The following is a 22,089-nucleotide window of genomic DNA, read 5'->3' on the forward strand; positions in this document are numbered from 1 at the left end:
TATGAGGAGTATTTTTCTGTGTGTTAACATTCAGTTCTTCTAAGACATAAACTATGTATACATTCAATTCTTCTAAGACATAAACATAGTATGATACTATGATGATTTCTAGGATTTCAGAATCTATCATCTCACCATCACTTATTAGATTTTATAAGTTCTTCGTATTGAATCCATATACAAATCAGCACAAAGTTGCTGTAAAACCAGGGTAATTACTATCAACAAGGTTCCTTTGGGTTATCCTGTTAGTTGATACTTAAAATTTGACCCACAGCCAGCTGGTGTGGCTCAGTGGTTGAGCATCGACCAGGAGGTCACAGTTCAGTTCCCGGTCAGGGCCTATGCCTGGGTTGTGGGCTTGATCCCCAGTAGGGGGTGTGCAGGAGGCAGCTGATCCGTGATTCTCTCTCATCGTTGATGTTTCTATCGCTCCCTCTCCCTTCCTGTCTGAAATCAGTAAAATAAAAATGAAATTTGATCCACAGCCAACGAAGAAGGAGAATTGCATGGTTATTAAGGCACTTCAGCTAGCATCCCTTTTGGCTGCTTACGCAGCCTCCCCATTGGTGAGGTCATTAATGAACAACTTCTCTGCACAGTCTTTGTCCTAAGCAAAGGCCCAGCCTCCTCGTGGTCAGCTGTGTACTATCTTCATGGACAGGAGTGCCTGACTCCTTAGAGGTCTTAACACAATAAAACACGGACATAATTTTCAGGCGACGGGTACCACAGAATTCACATTGTGCGTGTTGGGAATGAAGACTCTACTTGCAGACACTTAGATTGATGGATTCGGGGTAATATTATTTGTTACATCTAGTAAAACATTTTAATATAAGGAATCCACCTTTCCTACCAACCTTGACTGCCTGCGCGGTGCCAGGCACCCAGCTGGTGATCCCTGTCCCCGAACCTCACACACAGGGAGGGTCTGTCTGGTGGTACCTGCCCCCGACCCTCACACACGGGGAGGGTCTGTCTGGTGGTACCTGCCCCCGACCCTCACACACGGGGAGGGTCTGTCTGGTGGTACCTGCCCCCGACCCTCACACACGGGGAGGGTCTGTCTGGTGGTACCTGCCCCCGACCCTCACACACGGGGAGGGTCTGTCTGGTGGTACCTGCCCCCGACCCTCACACACGGGGAGGGTCTTCCTGCTGCCTCTTCCTGGAATCCCCGTAAGCCAGGCTCTGCCCCCCGCCCTGTCCATCCAGAGGAACTGGGCTGAAGGACCCTGAAGGCAGACACACCCTCCGGACCGCTCCCTGACGGCCTGGTCTCGGCCTTGCCCCCTCTCCATTCCTGCTTCCCTCTTCCTTCCACTAAATGTGATCCCTTAGGAGAAGAAGACAGTTCTGTTCATTCTGAAAGCACATCAGCATGGAGGCACCGGCCCACCGAAGATATTCCCAGGGTTTGTTCCCCGATTGTTACTCTGTTTATGTACTAGAGGCCCGATGCACAAAATTGGTGCCAGAGTAGGTAGGCCTTCCTCCCCTGGCTGCTGGCACTGGCTTCCCTCACAGCCCAACTTCATCTGGAAGGTCGTCCGGAAGGATGTCTGGGCTAATTAGCATATTGTGCTTTTATTGTTATTGAAGATTTCCCTAATAAGTGGAATCTAAAATACAGACTCATGGAGACAGAAAACAAACTCCTGTTTACCTGGGGGGAGAGGGCCGGGGGTGGCTGAAATAAGTGGAGGGATTAAGATGTGCAGATTCCAGTTATAAAATAAACGCTGTGCCACAGAGGGTTATACCCAATGACACTGTCAGGCCTTCATGTGGCCACAGATGGTGCTGGGCAGAAATGGTTTGTGTGCTGTTGTTAGGCAGTTCCCCCAGCAGGGGGCAGTAGATCCTGGGCTATAGTCAAAGCAACTTGAGTGAGATTTTATTTTGCATAGAACCCAGAAGTGCAATTTGGTTAGTAGCCTTATTTATTTAATTGTTTATTTTTTTAAGTAAGTTAGGTTGGAGTGGGCCTGTGATGAAAATTAGTCCCTGGTTTTGAGTTAGATGGTTTTCCATCTTTAATTGGAATCTCAGTTTAGAATATTAAAGGGTTGTAATAGAATGAGGGAGTTAAAAATGCTGCTGCAGTAGTATCCTCAGGTGAGGATTAACTAACTAAATACATTTTTAAAAATCAATAAAGACATATCCTCAGGAGAGGATCAGAAATAATAAAAACAAACGAAACCCGTAAAGCCCGAATGGCCAATGAGCATGGGGGAAAGTGCTCGGTCCCACCAGGAACGGGGAAATCAGTTAAACACGGGTGTTACCACACACAGCAGACTGGCCGGAATTAACAACCGACATCGCCAAGGCAGAGGCGGCCAGGGGCTCCCACCCGCTGATGGGGTGAAACTTCGAGAAAAAGAAAAAGAAAGAAAAGAATGCTCTCTCTCCAGAGTTGTGTTAATGCCCGGTGCTCACCAGACACACTTGGTGCACATGTGTGTTCATGCATGCGTGCGTGTGTGTCTATGCATGTGTTCGTGTGTGTGTGTGTGTGTGTGTGTGTGTGTGTGTGTGTGCGCGCAGGAAACCGCCCTCTGACCTGGTTTCCCGGAACTGGGGGATGGGAGGCGTGAAGTCACCTGATGCGAAGCACTGGGCGCCGCTGTGAGTGGCAGCACCTGGGAGGGAACGAGACGTCCGTCTGTCTGTAGGCCAGTCCGTGAGTCTGAGGCACCTCTGGGTTTATGGTTTCAGCACATTCACATCAGCGTGTTCAGTCCTAAAACATGAAAATACTCGAACCCTCCTGCTCGCTGCCGAGTGAGGAAACAGCTGCATGGACTGGGAGCAGCAGGTGCCGGCTCTCGCCGCTCCATTCCGCAGGGCCGCCCTCAGCTCAGCTGTGCGTCCTGCCGGCCCAGGGAGTGAGCGCCTCTCGCTGAGCTGGCGCCCTGGGCCCAGAGCTCTGGTGGCACCTGCGGTCTGACTGTGGGCGGGCTCAGCACCTGCGGGCTGAGGGCCTAATAGGATGGCACCTGCGGTCTGACTGTGGGTGGGCTCAGCACCTGCGGGCTGAGGGCCTAATAGGATGGCACCTGCGGTCTGACTGTGGGTGGGCTCAGCACCTGCGGGCTGAGGGCCTAATAGGATGGCACCTGCGGTCTGACTGTGGGCGGGCTCAGCACCTGGGGGCTGAGGGCCTAATAGGATGGCACCTGCGGTCTGACTGTGGGCGGGCTCAGCACCTGCGGGCTGAGGGCCTAATAGCTCAATGGCACCTGTGGTCTGACTGTGGGCAGCTCAGGGCCTGCGGCCTGAGGAGCAGAGCGCCGGTCCCCACGGTGGAGGATTGAGGCCCCAGGAGGCTGCTCACCGGCAGTGGCGGGAGGCAGGGGACAGCCCTCCCACAGAGAGGATGGGAGTGAGTGCATCAGACCAGCAGGAGACACTGGAGCGTAAGCCCGAACCCCCGGCAGGAGCACTGCCGTCCGAAGGACTGCCATTCATGGGCCACGCGGTGCACAGGGGCTGCGGCCACAGGGCGCCTTCTGCTTCGCACTGTGGCCGGAGCAGGCCCCGAGGCGACACTGCGGACACTCGTGTGACCTGCCTCTCAAGCCAGGAGCGCCACAGCTTTACGTACAGACACACTCATACACATCCGTTGCTTTGGTCAAGAGGAAAGACAGAACCAGTTAATCAAGAACAATGCATGTGTTACACATAGTGCCGGTTTAGTCTTACATGGAAAGAAAAGTTCCCACGGCAACCCGCCTCCTTCAAAAACCACACAATTCTGGCCTGATTGTGCAACATACACACTTCCAGTTCGACTTTCTCTGCCACAATACAGCCCTTCACGTTTACATTTATGAAACGGACACTTTGACGTGGCATCTTCTAAGCCCTACACCATGTTTCATCTCAAAATGAAAGTGTGGCTGAATAGGAATATAAAACTTCTTCTGAAGCAAGGTTTTTCCTTTTATAAAAAAGTATTTTATTGATTTCAGAGAGGGAGAGAGAGAAGCATCAATGATGAGAGAGAAGTTTGACCGGCTGCCTCCTGCATGCCCCACACGGGAAATGGAGCCCACAACCCGGGCCTGTGCCCTGACCGGATGGAACCGGGACCTCCTGGCTCAGGTCGGTGTCACATGGCCGGCTTCCTTTCATTCCTTGGATGGATATCCGCCTTTGCTTACAGGTGCGTGAGGAGTGCTCCTGTGTAAGCTCAGCCTCTGCCTCAGCCTCCGATCTGACCGCAGCAGCTGCGTCTGCAGGCGGGTGCTGGTGCGGGCTCTCCACCAGGGTGCCGGGTGCCGGAGCCCCAGAGGCTGGAGGCAGCCCGGTGGTCACCCATAGGAGCTCCCGCCTCTGCAGCCAGAGGCCCCGGGAGCTGCAGGCCCCACAGGCACAGGACGGCCCCCGAGGTCCCCTGGCCCCAAACCCCCACAGCGCCCAGCCGACCCCGCCTATGGTACACGGAGCCCTGGAGCCCAGCTCTTCAAGGGAAGGCGCAGGCAGGCTGCTGCTCGCTCGCCCAGCTCCCCCGCGTGCTGCCGGTGTGGAGGCAGGAGGCGGGGCACAGCCCTTCACACGGCACCCCGAGGAGCTCCTGTGTCTCTGCACAGTCAGTGGTCCGTCCCATCCTTCACCGCCTCATGGCCACTCTCCCCCATGCTGTTTCTCAATAAAACTTTATTGGGCTCCAGCACGTCTCACTGGAGAGCACCAGCCATTTTTGTTGTTAACCTGACACTTTATGGTTGTTTTTTCTTCTTCGTTTGGTCAAATACAAAGTAAATCACTGGCCTGCATGCCCGGCCCTGGCTGCCACGGCTGGGAGGGAGGGGGGCGGGGGGACCAGGCCAGGAGGCAGCCAGACACACACGGCGGATCCCTGTCCTCCCCGACTTCTTCTCAGTCAGAGCCTTGGAGGACTGGCTGTTTGTGTTATAAAAGCCCACGCCCTGGGCTTTTATTTATTATTATTATTATTTTTATATATCGGTTTCAGAGAGGAAGAGAGAGGGAGAGAAACATCAGTGATGGAGAGAATCATGGATCGGCCGCCTCCTGCACGCCCCCTACCGGGCATCGAGCCTGCAGCCCCGGCCTGTGTCCTGACCCAGAAGGGAACGGTGACCTCCTGGTTCCCAGGTGGCTGCTCACCCCTGGCCACTGGCAGGGCAGGTCCCGACTTCTAAAACCCAGGGCGTCCATCACAGCTGGGCTCCAGCCCTGCCGTCGGCGGCCGTGTGGCTCAGCGGCAGCTCCCGTGGCATCGCCCAGGTTCCCGGCCCTCGCCCCCGCCCAGCCCGCCCTTCGAGGTCCTGTGGGCTCCGGGAGGAGAGGGTGCAGGAGGAAAAGGCGGTAGGTCCTCCGGGAGCCGGTTGCCAGCACAGCGACCTGGCGCTTGGGAAAACGGGGGTCCGGGGCCTCGGTCCATCCGAAGGGTGGCGGCCTCAGGAGCCGGGGCCTGAGACTCAGCGTGGGAGGGGCCTCTGGTGAGTGATTCTGGGGTCCATCCCGGGACGGACCTGCCCAAAGACGCCTGCTGCCTGGGGACGCCCAGGGTCTGCGCCGGCTCCCAGGTTCCCGGGACAGTGTCTGCTCCGCCTTGTCTGACGCCCTGGAGCTCCGAGGGTTAGAGACCCGCTCGGCGGGGCGCTGCCTCCCCGGACAGCAGGCTGGGAGACGTGTGCACACCGGTGACTGCGGCCGCGCGGGGACCAGGCTCCGGGCTCCAGGGGGCTCGGCTCCCTGAGCCGGACGGGGCTCCGTGCAGAGGCGAGAAGGTGCCAGGGCGAGGCTCATCTTTAAAGCGTCCCACGGTCCCTGCAGCAGCCGCGGTCCCTGCAGCAGCCAGGCGGCCGCTGTGGACCGAGGGACGGGAACTGGCGGCCCACAGGCAGGAGGTGCCCAGTGCGGCCTGGGGGCCTGTGCTTCGGCCTCCAGATGCGCTCACCAGGATGGACCCGCCGGCAGGAGGCGGACAGCCACCGCGGGGCCCGTCCGGCCGGCGCAGGAGAGGGCGAGCGGGCCCCGGACCCCAGCCAGGGCCCCTCGCCTGTAAACGCGATTCCCACAGAAAACTGGCAGCTTCTGGCAAGAGGGGAAGACCGCCGTTTTCCCCGAGTCCTGTCTTCACCAAACTCGTCACTTCTTTTAAAAACCATCACTGCACACCGGACCCTCCCATAAAGCCCTGAGGAGGGCTGTTCCGTGGGAGACGCCATGTCGGTAGGCATGTCCCCTCTGACACGGCACACGGCGCTGGCCCAGCCAGCGTGGACACGGTCCCATAAACACGTCTTTCCCATAAACCTTTACACCCCCCACCCCACAATCCTCATTTCCTTTTCCCAAACCGACCTGCAGTTTTCTTGAAATAAAATATGAGACCAGTGCACCTAAGACTCTGCAAACGCCGTGTCTGAAAGCAAACCCTCGGCCACGGCAGACGCTGGTGGGAGGCGGCCTGGCCCACGGGGTCCGGCCTGGCCCACGGGGTCCGGCCTGGCCCACGGGTCCGGCCTGGCCCACGGGTCCAGCCTGGCCCACGGGTCCAGCCGGCGCTCAGCTGTTGAGCTCCATGGTCTCATCCGCCTCGTCTGGATTCTTCATCATTTTCTCATATTTCCTCTTGAAGAAGCCGAGCTGTGGGGTGACGGTGTGAAACGTTATGTCGATGGCTTGGTGTGCGTGGGGCCTCGGACCCCCTGGCTTCCCTGGGAGCCGTGTAGGGGAGCCCCGGGCATGAGGAGGGGTGTGTGGCCTGGGACCGACGGGTATGGGCCGTCAGGAGGACACTGGGCCCAGGGAGCCGGGCTGTTTGTCTGCCGCTGACTCGGACATGAGGGGTGGGTGAGGGAGGGGGGGGCAGGCTAGGGACAGGACGAGGAGGGAAGAGCCTCCGGCTGTTTGCCCTGGCCTGGCACGCCCTTTCTCTGCGAGGGAGGAGGGGCGGGGACGGGAGGTGGATGCTGGACAGGACGCTCACGGCAGAGGCCCCGGGGCTCACCTTCCAGAGCACGGCCACCAGCGCCAGGAGCAGGAGGAGGCCTGCGATGGCGCTCCCCACGATCACGCCGGTGGGCACCTCGGCTTTCTCGTGGGGCTTCGTGATGGTGACGGGAATCTGCCAAGTGAACACAGGCCGAGGGAGTGACCCCCTGAGCAGCGTCTCACACACGTTCCAGGCCCCTGCTTACCCACAGGGGACGTCCACTCATTATCTGGATTCCAAATGTTATGCAAGACGTTAGCTAATCTTTATTCGGATTCAAACACTGTTTTCATAGACACGACAGAGTGATGGCCGCCTCTGTTCTGATCGGTGAGGCTCAGAGAAAAGCAAGGGGAAGGTCTCCTACGGGGTCACTGAAACTGCTCCTTCAAATTTCAATTAATGCATCCATTTCATACAGCTTTATACACACACACACTCACACACCATAACACACACACCACACACACACACACACACACACACTCACACACACACACCACACACACACACTCACACACACACACCACACACACACACTCATACACACACTCACACACACACTCACACACACACACTCACATACACACACTCACACACACACACACACACACCACACACACACACCACACACACACACACACTCACATACACACACCACACATACACACATACCACACACACACTCATATACACACTCACTACACACACACACGCAAGACACACACACACTCACACACACACAAGACACACACACACACACACACGACACACACTCACACACACACAAGATACACACACACACTCACACACACACACACACACACCACAACACACACAAAACCAAAACTTCTGCAAAGGGCCAGGCACTGGCTGAACACTGCATGTTTCTAAAATGAACTTTAAAAACTCCCTCCAGGCCCCTCCTCCTCCCTTTCCCCCCAAATGCCCAGCTGAGGTCCCAGCCCAGGTCCCAGCCTGTGAGGCGGAGAGGACTCTCCTGGGGCTCTACTTTGGATTTCCCACGCTCCGCCTGGCAGGAGGGGGTGGCCCTGGGGGAGGGCACTGTCGCTGGGGGAGGGTGCACACAGTCCACACACAGGACGCACTTTCCCGGGACAAGCAGGGAGAGGCCAGAGGTCACGGCCGCGGCGCTGCAGCCGGCACAGGTGCAGCGGGCACAGGTGCAGCGGGCACAGGTGCAGCGGGCACAGGTGCAGCGGGCACAGGTGCTGCGGGCACAGGTGGCACCTCTCCCAGCGCGGCTCCGGGGCAGCGCCTGCCGCTCCTCCAGCCGCCTGGGCTTCCCAAAGCACGTGCTCCGTGGAACCCTTTCCGCCCACCGGCGCCTCTGAGTGTCCGGCCGTCCGGCTGAGGATCAGACATGCACAGAGGGGCAGCGTCCGGCCTGGGGATGGACGTGCAGAGGGGCAGTGTCCTGGCCGTGCGGCCTGAGAACAGAGGGGCAGCGTCCGGCCTGGGGAGCACCACAGACGGGCAGCCCCCGGTACACGCCTGGTCCTGCACGCGGCCCTTCTCTTCGAAATGCTCCGGTGGCTGAGCCGGAGAGCGGGGGTGTCCACTGGCCTGGCCCCGAGACGGCCGAGCAGGGGGCGCCCTGGCTGCACCCTCGTGGGTCACGGCCTCTGACCTAGGAGAGCTCACCGTACAGGACCCCGGGTTTCCGGAGTCCAGTGAGCTCCCCCCGCTCTCAGGCTCCGAGGGGCCGCCGGCCCCATCCAGCCCGGGCGGGCGCTCACCGTGACCGTGCTCTCCGGGATCACGAAGACCTGCGGGTTGTAGGTGTCGATCTCGGCGGATGCCGTGAGCTGCACCGTCTGGAAGGCCGCCTGCGGGCGAGAAGAGGAGATGGTGCATCGCGGCAGGAGGACACCACGGAACGTGGCCTGTGGTCGCTCATCAGCTCAGAGCGTGACATTCTGAAGACCCCAGACACACAGTATCCCGCCCACGCACGTGCCCGGACGCCCACGGGGGTGGCGCTGACCAGCCCGTCACCGCGGATACTCACGGCGGCGAAGGTGCCGTTCCAGATGCGCGTGGACACGTTCAGGAAGTACTCGGCCCGCACCTGCAGGTCCCGCAGCCAGCAGGTGACGTTCCCGCAGACGGCGGTCCGGCAGTTCTTCAGCCGCGGGGAGGGAGAGGGTGAGTGCGGGCTTTCCGAGGAACGGCCCACGCCACAGCCACAGACGCCACAGCCACAGACGCCACAGCCACAGACGCCACAGCCACACACGTCACAGCCACAGAGGCCACAGACAGAGGCCACAGCCACACACATCACAGCCACAGACACCACAGACACAGACACTACAGCCACAGACGCCAAAGCCACAGACGCCAAAGCCACAGACACCATAGACACAGATGCCACAGCCACAGACATCACAGTCACAGACGCCACAGCCACAGACGCCACAACCACAGACGCCATAGACACAGATGACACAGCCACAGACATCACAGCCACAGATGCCACAGCCACAGGCGTCACAGCCACAGACGCCACAGCCACAGACGTCACAGCCACACACATCACAGCCACAGATGCCACAGACACACACGTCACAGCCACACAAGCCACAGCCACAGACGCCACAGCCACAGATGCTACAGCCACAGATTTCAGGCACAGGGGGATCTATGACATTCGAGTGCGGTTGGAGGGAAGGGGAGATGCTTCATTTCCGGGAGACTCTAGCAGGAAATCCTGAGGGAACTGCCCCGCCTTACTCACCAGGTCCTTGAGGTGCCGGAAGTCCTCCCTCTTGAAGGACACAGAAGCCGGCGTCTGTCCGATCTTCAGCGGGTCCACATCGGCCTGGCAGCTGATGTCGCCGGCCTGCAGGGGGCAGCGCGTCAGGCGGGGAGGCCAAGCGGTGTGTGCTGGGCCTGCAGCCCCTTAGGCATCCCGCTGTCACACGTCGGGCTGGGTGGGGGCAGGCGGCCTCGCTGCCCCCTGGGCCCGCTTCTCAGCCTCGCTAACCTCACCCTGTGTGACTCGGCGGGGCTGCTGGGCCCAGAGCCCCCTGGGGAGGAGACAAATTCGCAACAACGACAGGCCGAGTGGCCCGGCCGGCGAGGCTCAGTGGTTGAGCAGCAACCCATGAACCAGGAGGCCAGGGTTCGATTCCCGGTCAACGCACAGGCCCGGGTTGTGGGCTCCATCCCCAGTAGGGGGCGTGCAGGAGGCAGCTGATCCATGATTCCCTCTCATCATGGATGCTTCTCTCTCTCCCTCTCTTAAAACAATAAAAATATATTTAAAACAAACAAACAAAAAACAAAACAGAAAAAAACAAGGAACAGACTGAGAGATAAGGCAGGATCTTCAGCTGTGGAGCATTTTAGGGTTTTGACTTCCTGTCGTCATCAGTGTAGCGAAGAGCTCCCTGGCGCTGGCCGTGTCCGCCTGCGTCTCGCCCTGAGCCCGGCGGTGAGGACCACCGCGCCTTAACGCCGGCAGGTGCCGCGGCCGAGCCACGGACACTCACTCCGGCGCCCAGGCCCGGCATCGCTCACCCAGGACATGGCGCAGGGACGGCCGGAGCGGCCGGGGCCGAGGGGGCGGGCCGGGCTGACAGGTGCAGGGCGGCTGCTCACAGGGCCTGCAGGCAACTTGTCTCCTGGGGGGGCTCGACCGCCCCCGCCCCACCAGCTGACCTCTGTGGACAGGGACCTCCCCCTGCCCGGGGGGCCTCAGGCAGAGCCTCGCCGTCCGCACTGACATTCGCTGCCTTACCACCGGGCCCGCTGTTGATTCGCGATGGGCTGCCTTCCGCCCACCCGGCGGGGCCCACACGGAGGTGCCCGCTGCTCCGGGCACGGCCCCTCACCTTGTCCGGGTGCACGCCCGTCAGGTACAGGAGCGGGCTCTTGTCCTTGGTGAGCTGGGGGATGCGGATGGTGACGGAGGCCATGCTCACGGGGACGCTCCCCGTGGTCACCTGCGGGCACGGAGGACACGGTCTCGCTCTGGCCTCACGGTGGGGAGCGGCCGCGCGGCCAGACCCACGGCCTGGTCTCTGCTCCAGGACTGAACGGTCCACGTGGCTCAGGCACGGGGCCCGCAGGCCGACACGGACTCCGCCCCCAGCACGTTCTTCTGCGCTGCTCCATGGACCACACGTCTCACGAAGGAGGCCGTGGCCGATGCCGCGCGTCCTGCCTGCATTCCGGCACCCGCGCCGCATGCCAAGGCTCTCACACTCGCTCCAGGAATCACCCGATTGCACGCGGCAATCATGCAATGGGTTTGGACAGCGGTCGGCAAACTCATCAGTCCACAGAGCCCAATACCAACAGCACAACGATTGACATTCCTTTGGAGAGCCACATTTTTTAAACTTAAACTTCTTCTAACGCCACTTCTTCAACATAGACTCACCCAGGCCGTGGTGTTTTGTGGAAGAGCCACCCTCAAGGGGCCAAAGAGCTGCATGTGGTTCGAGAGCCACAGTTTGCCGACCACGGAGTGAGGAAGAAATGAACCGAAGGAAACTGCACAGACGCAGGCGGAGGGAGAGCCCTCTCACTTCCCGCCCTGATCCACGGCCACAGCACAGACCCACAGCACAGACCCACAGCACAGACAGACCCACAGCACAGACCCACAGCACAGACCCACAGCACAGACCCACAGATCGCACGGCCACAGCACAGACCCACAGCACAGACCCACAGCACAGACAGACCCACAGCACAGACCCACAGCACAGACCCACAGCACAGACCCACAGATCGCACGGCCACAGCACAGACCCACAGCACAGACCCACAGATCGCACGGCCACAGCACAGACAGCTGCTCAGCCAGTTGCTCCCTCCGTGTAATTAATCCATCCCGCAGGTCAGTAACTGCTCCTACCGGCGGGCGGAACTGGACTCACACCTGTTCCAGCCTCTGCCCAGCACGACTGCAGCACACGGCGGTGCACACACAGATGGCAAGTCCTCAGAGACGCCAGCGGCTGCCATCCCAGACGCTGCCTGCACCCGCCCTCCTATCAGCATTCTCTAATCACTGATATTGAAAACCTTCTTCCGAAATACGCCCCTCCGCCCTCACCCAGGACATGCTGCCATGCACAGTGCCCGCTGTTTACCGCCCCCCGTCCCTCCACGGTCAGCTCAGTGACTCTCCGGTGCGGCAGCTGGACCAGCAGCATTCCGCGACCTGGAAGGGAACTTGCTAGAAATGCCGATTCAGGCCCACCCTAGGCCGGAAGCTCGGAGGAGGGAGCCCAGTGACCACATTGTAACAAGCCCCTGGGCGACCTGGTGTCCACTCCAGTGTGAGAGCCCCTAGGACATCTCACTTCTCCTCCTTCTCCCCCCCACTCTCCTTCCCCCTCCCCCTCCCCGACTGCCCGCCTCCCAGCCGGCTCACCCACCTTCACGGAGAAGGCGAACTTGGGCCCGATGTCCTCCAGGCTGCGCACCGTGGACGGAGCAGGCCCCGTGGAGACTTCAAAGAAGTGGACGCTGGTGGACCTGCCAGGGACGGGCAGAGCCGGGGTTAGGCTCCGTGCTCCTCTCACTGACGTGTCTTCCCGCTCAGGTGACAGCCAGACCGTGGGCGTTTGGGGACAGGACGCTAATGGACACAGAGCTCCCGAGGGGCCCACGGGCCGTGTCCCTTCCGAGCCGTCCTGGGCGACCTCTCTGCGGGAGTCTGAGCTGTTATCCCCGGCGGCACCTTTCTGACCAAGCGCAGGCTCTCCTGGAGACCGCGGCCGCGCGGCTGTGTGGCACGCGTGGACACGTGTCCTCGGTGCGGGAAGAGGGATCGCTGGGCCGGAGGGTCGCCCCTGGGCGTGGCTGAGCACAGCGATGGGCTGGCCAGAGCTCCATCCGGCACATTCAGTCCCCGGTGCCCCCTCCCCCCTCCCTCCCTCTGGTTCTGACCACTTCCTGCTTTCGGCCGGAGTGGGCCGGTCAGCCTGTGTCCCCGTGACAGCAGCGCCGCCTGCAGAGGCTGACCCAGAGGCAGACCCAGAGGCTCAGACGCAACCTCCGGGCCGGGGCCGCCTCCGGGCGTTCACAGACAGCAGCCCTGACCACGGCAGGGGGACCTGACAGCCCAGCCAGACGGGATGGGCTGCCCTCCGTCCCCCTCACTCGGAGGCCGGACTCCGACCGGTGGCTCCGCTGGGAGGACCGGGGAGGGCGTAGGAGGCTGGGGAGCAATAGCCATTCCCGCCAGGCCATCCGCCCTAACGACAGGCGCTGACCATTTGTCCTAAAGAACCACGGTGGACGTTTTCTGCAACTGCTTTTGTCCTTCTGACGGAAAATACCCCCTCTCCCCTTTTTTTCATGCCTCCTTAAAAAAAACATCCCCCTCCCCCCCCCCCCCCGAATTCTCGAAAGGAAAGCCCATCAGAGGGAGTCTTCAACAGTCGTGGCGAGTCTATTGACCGGCGTGGCTCAGTGGCTGAGCATCCACCTGTGAACCCGGAGGTCACCGTTCATTCCAGGTCAGGGCACATGTCTGGGCTGTGGGCTCGGTCCCCAGTGGGGGTGCGCAGGAGGCAGCGATCCCTGATTCTCTCATCCTTGATGTTTCTCTCTCTTCCCCTCTCCCTTCCTCTCTGAAACCAGTAAAAATATTTACACACAAACACCAGAAAGGATGCGCATCGGAGGACTCGGCGGCCCAGCGTGCTGTACCCAGAGTGCGGCACGGCCCCTACCTGGTGATGTGGATCTCGGCGTCGTACCGCAGCCGGAGGGTGAAGCTGGCCGCGTTGTCCGCCTCGTTGGCTTCCTCACTTTCGCTGGGGACCGAGCGTTGGGAGTTACTAAAGAGAAACGTCAGAGAAGCCACCCAGGCCTGACCTCCCTTATGCTTTACCTTGAGGCTCGGAAGCTGACAGAGGCCTGGTTCTGAAGGTTTTGAAGGTTGAAGTCGAAGTTAATAGTAAACGTGACCTACGAACAAAATTAAAACGCGTCAGTGTACGAGGCTCCGTGCTCAGCCAACGTGAACACGAAGTTCCCCAAGAGAGTGGCCTCCCCACAGGGGGATTCTGAATGGCGTGGACTGCGAGCTCCATGTGTGTAGATGTGTGGCTGCCGGCCCGCCGTGTGCGGCCTGCCCGGCCTTCAGGCTTAGAAGGCTCAGCTCTCAGCCAAGCAGCCGGTCCCCCTGCAGCACACGCCTGTGGGGTTGGAAGCTTGTGCTGATGGGAAACGCGCTCATTAGGGTTAACAAGGGACCACGGGGCCCTGAGCAGTGCACTTAGACAGACTGTTGGTCAACATATTTGGAATAAAAGAACTTTCCAGGCCTGTGTGCTGCTTGGGATGCACTGCATGGGGGAAATCATACTTTTTAATATATATATTATTGATTTCAGAGAAGAAAGAAGAGGGAGAGAGATAGAAACATCAATGATGAGAGAGAATCATTGATTGGCTGCCTCCTGCACGCCCCCTACTGGGGATTGAGCCCGCAAGCCAGGCATGTGCCCTTTTTCTGGAATTGAACCTGGGACCCTTCAGTCTGCAGGCTGATGTTCTATCCACTGAGCCAAACAAGCTAGGGCAAAATCATACTTTAAAAAATATATATATGTCTTGATTTCTGAGAAGGGAGAGGGAGGAAGGGAGAGAGCGAGAGATATAGAGAAAGAGATATAGATATAGATATAGATATAGATATAGATATAGATATAGATATAGATATAGATATAGATAGAGATATAGATAGAGATATAGATAGAGGTAGAGATATAGATATAGATATAGATAAAGATATATATTATATATATATATATATATATATATATATATATATATATATAGAGAGAGAGAGAGAGAGAGAGAGAGAGAGAGAGAGAGACAGACAGACATTAGAGATGAGAAAGACACATCAATCGGTTGCCTCCTGCAGGTGCCCTGTCTAGGGCCAAGGATCGAGCCTGTAACTGAGGTACGTGCTCTTGACCAGAACCAAACTCTGCCCACTGAGCCAGGCCAGGAGGGCTCACTTTCACTAGTGACTTCAGGAGGACACTCAGACTGTAAGCACGTCCTCTCAGTAAACGGGAGGCGGCGGCTCTGCGATGCCTGTGACAGGTGGCACCCGAGGAGGGCGGCCTGCGGGCGGCCTGCGGGAGGGCGGCTGTGGGTGGCTGTGGGAGGGCGGCCGTGGGTGGCTGTGGGAGGGCGGGTGTCGGTGGACCGGACCGGACCAGAGCTGGGGGGCTGGTGGGTCTCGGCTGAAATGCCGCCTGTACCTGCTGTGCTGGCTTCAGGGCGGGGTACCCCACGTTGCAGGCCACGGACTTCTGAGAGGCAGCCACCTGGCAGGTCACTTCTGTCCCGTCCACCTGCACAAGACCAAGGACACGAGCAGTGAGCGTGCACCGTGTGTGTGCAGCCCGCCCGTGCTGAGTGACGCACACGCGCAGGGCACTGTGGAGGGAAGGCTGTGCACGCTCAGGTCCCCTCCGTCTCCAGGACGTCACCCTGTGTTCGTGGCTGAGCAGGACCCGCCACAGCCACCGGGAGGCCAGGCACTCGAATTCCCCCCAGAGCTGGTTTATTGGCGCTCACATTTCAGAAGCACAAAGTAATTGCAATCCCATATGGGATGCTGTCTTAAAGACAAGTCTTTCTCTCGATACAGTTGAAGTGTGTGGTTTCACGAGAAGAAGACAAAACTGTATGTTGGTGTTTATGAATATTCTGTAAATAACGCCAAGACTGGTGTTTAGTTTTCCTTTTCAGAATAAGCTGTCCCTTTGCCCAGGAAAGCCAAACACCCGTCAGAGCGGGTTAGGACGCTGCATCTGTCAAGCTCGCACTGCCCGAGCTGGGTGGGACCAGTTCCCGTTCTCTCATCACAGGCAGCGGGCCCGGAGAGTCTGAGCTCTCCCAGCTCGGGTCCCCTCCCTGCGCGGGGCCGAGGGGCCGGGGCATTCGCGGTCAAGTGCGCTCCTGGGATAGTCATCAAGCCGGCGATGAACTGGCCGCGCCGGAATGCGGCCCCTGGCAGCCGCCCGCCGGCCCAGCTGTGGGACTGGCTTCTCGGAGCAAGTGCCGCCCGGAGCATCCGAGCTCCCGGGGCTGAGGACCTGGCCCGGGGCAGGTCTCAGGGAGAAGGAAAAACTGACCCGCCCGTGAGGCCGGCCCGCCCGGCCCGACGCAGAGCCAGGCCACGTGCTCATGGGGTGAACCAGCGGGGAGCCACGCAGTCAGGCCTGACGGTGCCCATCGTGGTCAGTTTCCCACACTCGGAGGACAGGCTCCGGGATGGGGCTGAGGGCGGCGGGACGAGGAGTGAGCCCGGGGAGCCCGCCCCGCGCACCGGCATGGACCAGGAGGCGAAGAACAGGTTTTCCGAGAAGTCCACACGGAGCCCCGTGTTGTACGCGCTCTCCCTCTGGTTCCTCAGCGTCACCACGAAGGCCAGCCTCTTGTTCTGGTTGCTGACAATAAAGGGCTTTTCTCTGTGAAAAAGGGAGAAAAAGGGAAAAGAAAGTCATGAAGGAGGGGAGGGGCCGGGATCCAAACCCTTCATTCAGTTAACAAATACACTCTTCAGATCTACTTCGAATGTGAGAAAACTGCTCAGTAAGAAACTGTCCTCATGGGAAAATGGTAGGTATGTGCTATCGGGCTTTCTCTCGGCGCCGTTAGCACAGGTGGCTGTGGTGTTCTCACTGTCGGACGCCTGGGCGGAGGGCAGGAAGGGAAATTTAGGTTTTAAAGGTCTTTACTCATGACAGATATTTCTTTTGTAAACAACATCTCTGTAAGCATTCACCTGAATAGCACAATCGAAGGTGTCTTTTGTTTCTACATTTTACACTGTCTTTCCTTTTCTTTAATTTTAGAGAGAGAAAGGGAGAGAGAGAGAGAGAGAGAGAGAGAGAGAGAGAGAGAGAGAGAGAGAGAGAGAGGAGCATTGATGTGAGAGAGAAACACGGATTGGTTGCCTCCTGTAAGTGCCCAGATCAGGGATTGAACCCTCAGCCTAGGCAGGTGCCTGATCGTGAACCGAACCCGCCACCCTTTGGTGCTCAGCACAAGGCGCGACCACGGAGCCACACGGAGCCCCCAAGGGAAACTTACTGAGCGGCCGGCAGCTGGCGGACCTGGAGCACCAGGTCGGAGGTGCACACGCCGTCGTCCCCGCAGTCCTTGTGGAAAGGGATCTGCGAGAGGAAAGCAGGCCCAGACCTCGCACCTCGGAGAGCAGAGGCCGAAGAACACATGCAGCGTCATCCCGTCCATGTGACGCTCAGAACCAGGCCACGCCGAGCGGCGCCCTGGGCTATGTACACGCTCAGCAACGTGCGGAAGGGGAGCGGTGACAATGCCAAGTTCAAGGGGTGGCTGGCGGGGGCCAGGAGGAGTGTGGGGGCGGGAGTGTGCAGGGGCTGTCACAGGTTTGGGTAACATTCTATGGAGTGGGCAGTGAGCACACGGAGTTTGCTGTGTTGTTATGGTTTCCTCCACAAACACCCATGGGCCCTGCGGTGGGCAGCACCACTCACAGGCTGGCGGGCCCAGCGCAGTGAACGGGGAAGACGGAATCTCGGGCTGCGGGACCCGTGCATGTGACCCGGGCACAGTCACTGGACTTCACTTAGAGGAGGAGCAGCTAAAGGCCACGTCCCGAGTGCCCTTCCCACTGTGACCCTCCTGGCCGGCCTGGATCCCGGGAGGGGAGCCACTTACACTGAAGGCCTTGGCGGTCTCGGAGTAGGCCTCCAGGGCGGGGCTGGTGCCGGGGTGCGCCAGGCTGATGTTCACGAGGAGACTCAGGGCGCTGACGACATCCGAGGGCTCCTGTGTGCACGCACACGCACACACGCACACACACACAGTTCGAGTATCAGCACGGGGCAGCGTGAAAGCAGACACAGGCCTCAGTGCTGTCTGGATTACGACTCTGGCATCTTCTCTTCTGCTCTAACCCGCTCTTTGCCTCTCCGCTAAGAAACTGAAGTCCGGGGCTCAGTGAAAATCAGAAACAGCAACTCGTGATTAAGCCCCCCAGGAACCCCGCTGTGTGTACATAGGAGTGGTATGCTTTCAAACTCCATCCTGTGGTTTCCACACGGACAGGGTCACATAACTAATAAAATGAAGCTCCTGGTGGGGGTGTTCTCCGGGAAGCACGTTTCCTCCTGGGGAGACTCTCAGACTCCATCCGAACCAGGAATGGTGGCCTCGGGTCAGAGCTCATCGTTTCCCCGATGCCCCACCACCTTCACGTCCACGACTTAGCCCGGCCTCGGAAGGCACAGGAGGCGGTTCTCTCCAGCTGCTCACAAAGGAGTGCACTTTCCCCGGGAAATCTGTTCTCCCTGGTGACCGTCCTCTAAAGCAGGGGTCTTCAAACTACGGCCCGCGGGCCACATGCGGCCCGCAGAGGAGTCTGATCCGGCCCACCAGGTTTTTGAGTGCAACCAAGGTGTTACAGTAGGAATTAGTAGTTCATATAGTCCGGCCCTCCAGCTCTCTGAGGGACCGTGATCTGGCTCCCACTTTAAAAAGTTTGAGGACCCCTGCTCTAAAGCTCTCTGTCCCGGCGTCTCTAAGGGTTTCGTATTTAGCCCCATTAACGGCAACCCCAAACAAACGGCAGCGCCCCTCACTGGCTAGCGGCCGTGACCACAGGCTCCGCGAGGGACACAGCTTCCTGCGCTCAGAAAAGGACAGCGTTCGTTCGCGAGGCGAGCGCCTTCTGGCTCCTCCGTGTTCACCGCTTACCAGGCCTCAGGGGGGAGGGGGAGGGGACCCCCACCTGGATGAGGATGGGGAACTCGGAGCAGGTCTGCCCCGGACCGACGAGGGCATTCTTCTGCAGGTACCGGTCACCGTTCTCCTTGAACAGCCCCCGGGAGGTCACGCGGGACGAGTACAGGTCGGCGTCCGTGGTGATGTTATAGGTGATGTCTGTGATGAAAACCACAAAGAGGTGATGGCAGGAACCTCCGAGGGAAAAAGCACCCCTGTCTTCCTGTGTCTTGCTGGGCGAGGTCTCTGGCTTTGAGAACATGTAGAAGCGGCTTTTACGCTGATGGGCTGTGAGCCGTGGGCGGCCCAGGGCGGTAGTGACTAGCTCTGGCAGGATGTGTGGCTGTGGCTACAGAGATGTGATTTGAAGAAATGTGGCTGGTCGCAGGGGAAGGGAAGTGGGCGTGTCCCCGGGAAATCTCTGAGTGGGATTGGCCAGCTCACTCCCTCACACTTTGGTTTCCGAACATCATTCCTAACACGGTGATGCAGCAAGGAAAGACAGTTACTGAGTGCCCACAGCTGAGCATTGCTGCTCCTTTGCATTCCTTTTACCGCTTCTCTTTAGTTCATTAGATTCTCTTCTATTTCATCTATCTTTGTTAACCTCCTGAAGTCATTGGAGCAAGAAAAGTTACACACTATTTCTAATAGATATTTGAAAGGTAAGCTGTATAACTGATGTTTTTGGAAGTCAAGTCAACTTTAGAATATTGAAAGGAACCCAGTCAGAAGGAGTAACCCCAAAGAAGGCAGCTGGTGCTATGAACAGTATCATCTCTCGATTTTAGCCAGGCGGTCAGCAGACTTGGTTGAAGGTTTCGACAGTTTACACCCTGGCTGTTGGCATCAGCTCTGCCACTCCGGCTTTCCATGTCCCTTTCCCCAGGTTGGCAGTGTTATCTGCTTTACGATGAGGAAATGGGGGTTCGAAGAGGCTGAACAAGTCACCTACAGTCATGTATTGTAGCTACGAACAGCTGACTTGGGATTCACACCAAGCTGGCTGACTACGTTAGTCTGTGTGTTTACACTTAGGAATGACCACCGTGGGAACAGCCAGTTTCTAACGTTCAGGGCCAAACACTGAAACAGCAGCAAACGAAAGAAGTCACTTAACAACCGGCGAAGCCAGCCGCTGAGCCGCTGAGCCGCTGGGGCCGGGCAGGGCAGGGGAGGGCGTATGGTGGGTAGAAAACACGAGCGAGAGGATGCGTGGACCTTGGCCAGGCCCTGGAAGGCGACCTGGCCTGTCCAGGAGAGAGACGGTGACCGTTGCTTCTGGCCTGTGCCTGGGTGTAACCACCGCCTCCTGCTGGTGGAACACAGCTCAGACTCCTGCCCCTTCTCTGCATTCACTGCAGATTGGAAACACCGGCATAAATGATACATTGGTTTGTATCTTCCCATGATTCCCTGCTTATTAATTCCTCTAGAGCGGGGTCCATACTTGGTTCTCGTACTGAACAGCTGTACGGAGATCCCGGCCTGGCCGCGCGCCGAGCCCTCAGTCCCTGCGGGAAGGCCCGGTGACCGCGAGCCGAGGCAATGGGCTCTCGGAGGACCGAGTGGGGAGGCCTGTGACCGTGTCATGGAGACTACCGCCCGGTCACCTTCCAGCGAGGCTGAAGGAAGCCCTACGCCAGGCTTCCCGCCTTGGCACATCCCCGGCCCCTCACCGCGGGGCAGTGGAGCCCGTGCTGTGGGCCCCCAACTCGAAGCCGGAGGGACCCTGAGGACCGGCGCCCGGAGCACACCGCCCCGCCCACGTGCCCCGCCCACTCACCCACGCGGCTGCTGGGCGTGGCGGGCCTGAACGTGGCGCTCAGGCAGAGTCTGAGGCGGACCTCCGCATTCTTGTTGGACAAGATGATTTTCTCTGGGGTGAAGGAAGCGTCCACAGACACGTCGGCAATGCTCTGCGACCTGAAAGACACGGTGGGGACAGACAGATGGACAGACGGCCAAGGACAGGTGTGCTAACCTCACAGGGACCTGTGCCTGCAAGGTCCAGTCAGCCCCTCTCCCCCCGCCCCCCCCCACTCCATCTGAGCCTCTGGCAGCACCAGGCGGGCGCTCTGAGCTGCCGCAGGGCGCTGTCTCCTGATTGGGCCGGGCACCAGCACAGGCCCCTTTCACGGTGAAGCTTAATGAGTGCAGGGTGGGCACGGCCGAGCCTGCGGGCTCTCCGCAGAGGGGCCCAGGTCCTGGTCCAGGAGACACGGCGCCATTCATTTTTCTCGTGAAGACAGCGGAGACGGGGTGGCAGGGGGGTGGCAGGCAGCAGTTCCGTACAGCATGGCATGTGCCCACGATGCTGGGCATCAGCCCGATGCCGGGCACTGGAAGGAGGCCGCCTCAGGCAGGGGCTGCGGACTCGGCCTGCCCCCGCCCTGTGGGCCCCCGAGGGCCTTTCCCACACCCACCGCCTCGCTGCCCCCACGCCCCTCCTGTGAAGGGGAGGGACCCAGGCCACCTCCAGGTATCACCAGGCCGTCCGAGACACCAGGATGCCGGTGACGGCCAGTGTGCCGGGTCCCAGTCAGCGAGAAACCACAGCCGGTGAGCAGTCAGAAGCCCGGTCTCCCCGGCCCTGGGCAGTGAATTTGTATGTCGTCATGTGACCCTTGGGCATCCTTGCCTACTGACAAAGCCGCCGGTGGAAGTCCACAGGCCCCTGTCCCTCAAAGCACAAGAAGATACAGAAGACCTTTCATTCCGTGTCAGGACCGGAGCCCATTGGAAAGGTGCCTCTCCTGGCCCCTGACGGGCAGCCACAGAACTCCGTGGCAGCGGCAGCGTGGCCACAGCCCTCCGTGCCGGGTAGCCAGGAGGAGGCTCTCTGTGCGTCCGTCTCTGGGAGGAGCCGGTGTTGCTCAGTGGTTGGGTGTTGGCCTATGAACCAGGAGGTCATGGCTCAATTTCCGGTCTGGTTACAGGCCCAGGTTGCGGGATCAGTCCCCAGTGGGGGGCGTGCAGGAGGCAGCCCATCAATGATTTTCTATCATCATTGATGTTTCTATCTCTCTCTCTCCCTCTCCCTTCCTCTCTGAAATCAATAAAAATATATTTTTAAAAATTAGTCATATAATTATGTTATCACACCTGGTATTTTTCCAATGGTATGTAACTCTTAACTGGTTTTAACTGATTTTATTTAATATATATATATATATATATATATATATATATATATATATATATTTAACATCTTAAATATGATCCTTCAGTCTTATTTTTCTACATAAAGATTTCATTAAGACAATTCATCTTGGTTTTCAAAAGCACGAGGGAGATCCTGTACATGGTGCCATTAGACTCCG

At 58.8% G+C, this 22,089-nt stretch overlaps 1 protein-coding gene across 2 annotated transcripts in view; it reads right to left on the minus strand.

The window, feature by feature from the left end:
* Nucleotides 1-3,999: 3,999 nt before the first annotated feature.
* The window catches only part of ITGA2 (integrin subunit alpha 2), a 57,794-nt gene continuing 39,704 nt past the window's right edge, over nucleotides 4,000-22,089 (minus strand). For both annotated transcript variants that reach the window (XM_084881667.1, XM_084881666.1), the window contains exons 16-30: nucleotides 20,553-20,692; nucleotides 18,774-18,925; nucleotides 17,702-17,812; nucleotides 17,093-17,175; nucleotides 16,326-16,467; nucleotides 15,253-15,345; nucleotides 13,866-13,942; nucleotides 13,705-13,788; nucleotides 12,403-12,502; nucleotides 10,846-10,956; nucleotides 9,747-9,851; nucleotides 9,018-9,131; nucleotides 8,746-8,835; nucleotides 7,001-7,117; nucleotides 4,000-6,636 (exon numbers count right to left, since the gene is read on the minus strand). In XM_084881667.1, coding sequence (XP_084737793.1) covers nucleotides 6,556-6,636; nucleotides 7,001-7,117; nucleotides 8,746-8,835; nucleotides 9,018-9,131; nucleotides 9,747-9,851; nucleotides 10,846-10,956; nucleotides 12,403-12,502; nucleotides 13,705-13,788; nucleotides 13,866-13,942; nucleotides 15,253-15,345; nucleotides 16,326-16,467; nucleotides 17,093-17,175; nucleotides 17,702-17,812; nucleotides 18,774-18,925; nucleotides 20,553-20,692 — 1,600 coding nt within the window. In that variant the 3' untranslated portion in view covers nucleotides 4,000-6,555. The remainder of the gene's footprint in view (nucleotides 6,637-7,000; nucleotides 7,118-8,745; nucleotides 8,836-9,017; nucleotides 9,132-9,746; nucleotides 9,852-10,845; nucleotides 10,957-12,402; nucleotides 12,503-13,704; nucleotides 13,789-13,865; nucleotides 13,943-15,252; nucleotides 15,346-16,325; nucleotides 16,468-17,092; nucleotides 17,176-17,701; nucleotides 17,813-18,773; nucleotides 18,926-20,552; nucleotides 20,693-22,089) is intronic.

Source organism: Pipistrellus hanaki (assembly GCF_964339955.1).
Source record: "Pipistrellus hanaki genome assembly, chromosome: 4".
NCBI lineage: Eukaryota > Metazoa > Chordata > Mammalia > Chiroptera > Vespertilionidae > Pipistrellus > Pipistrellus hanaki.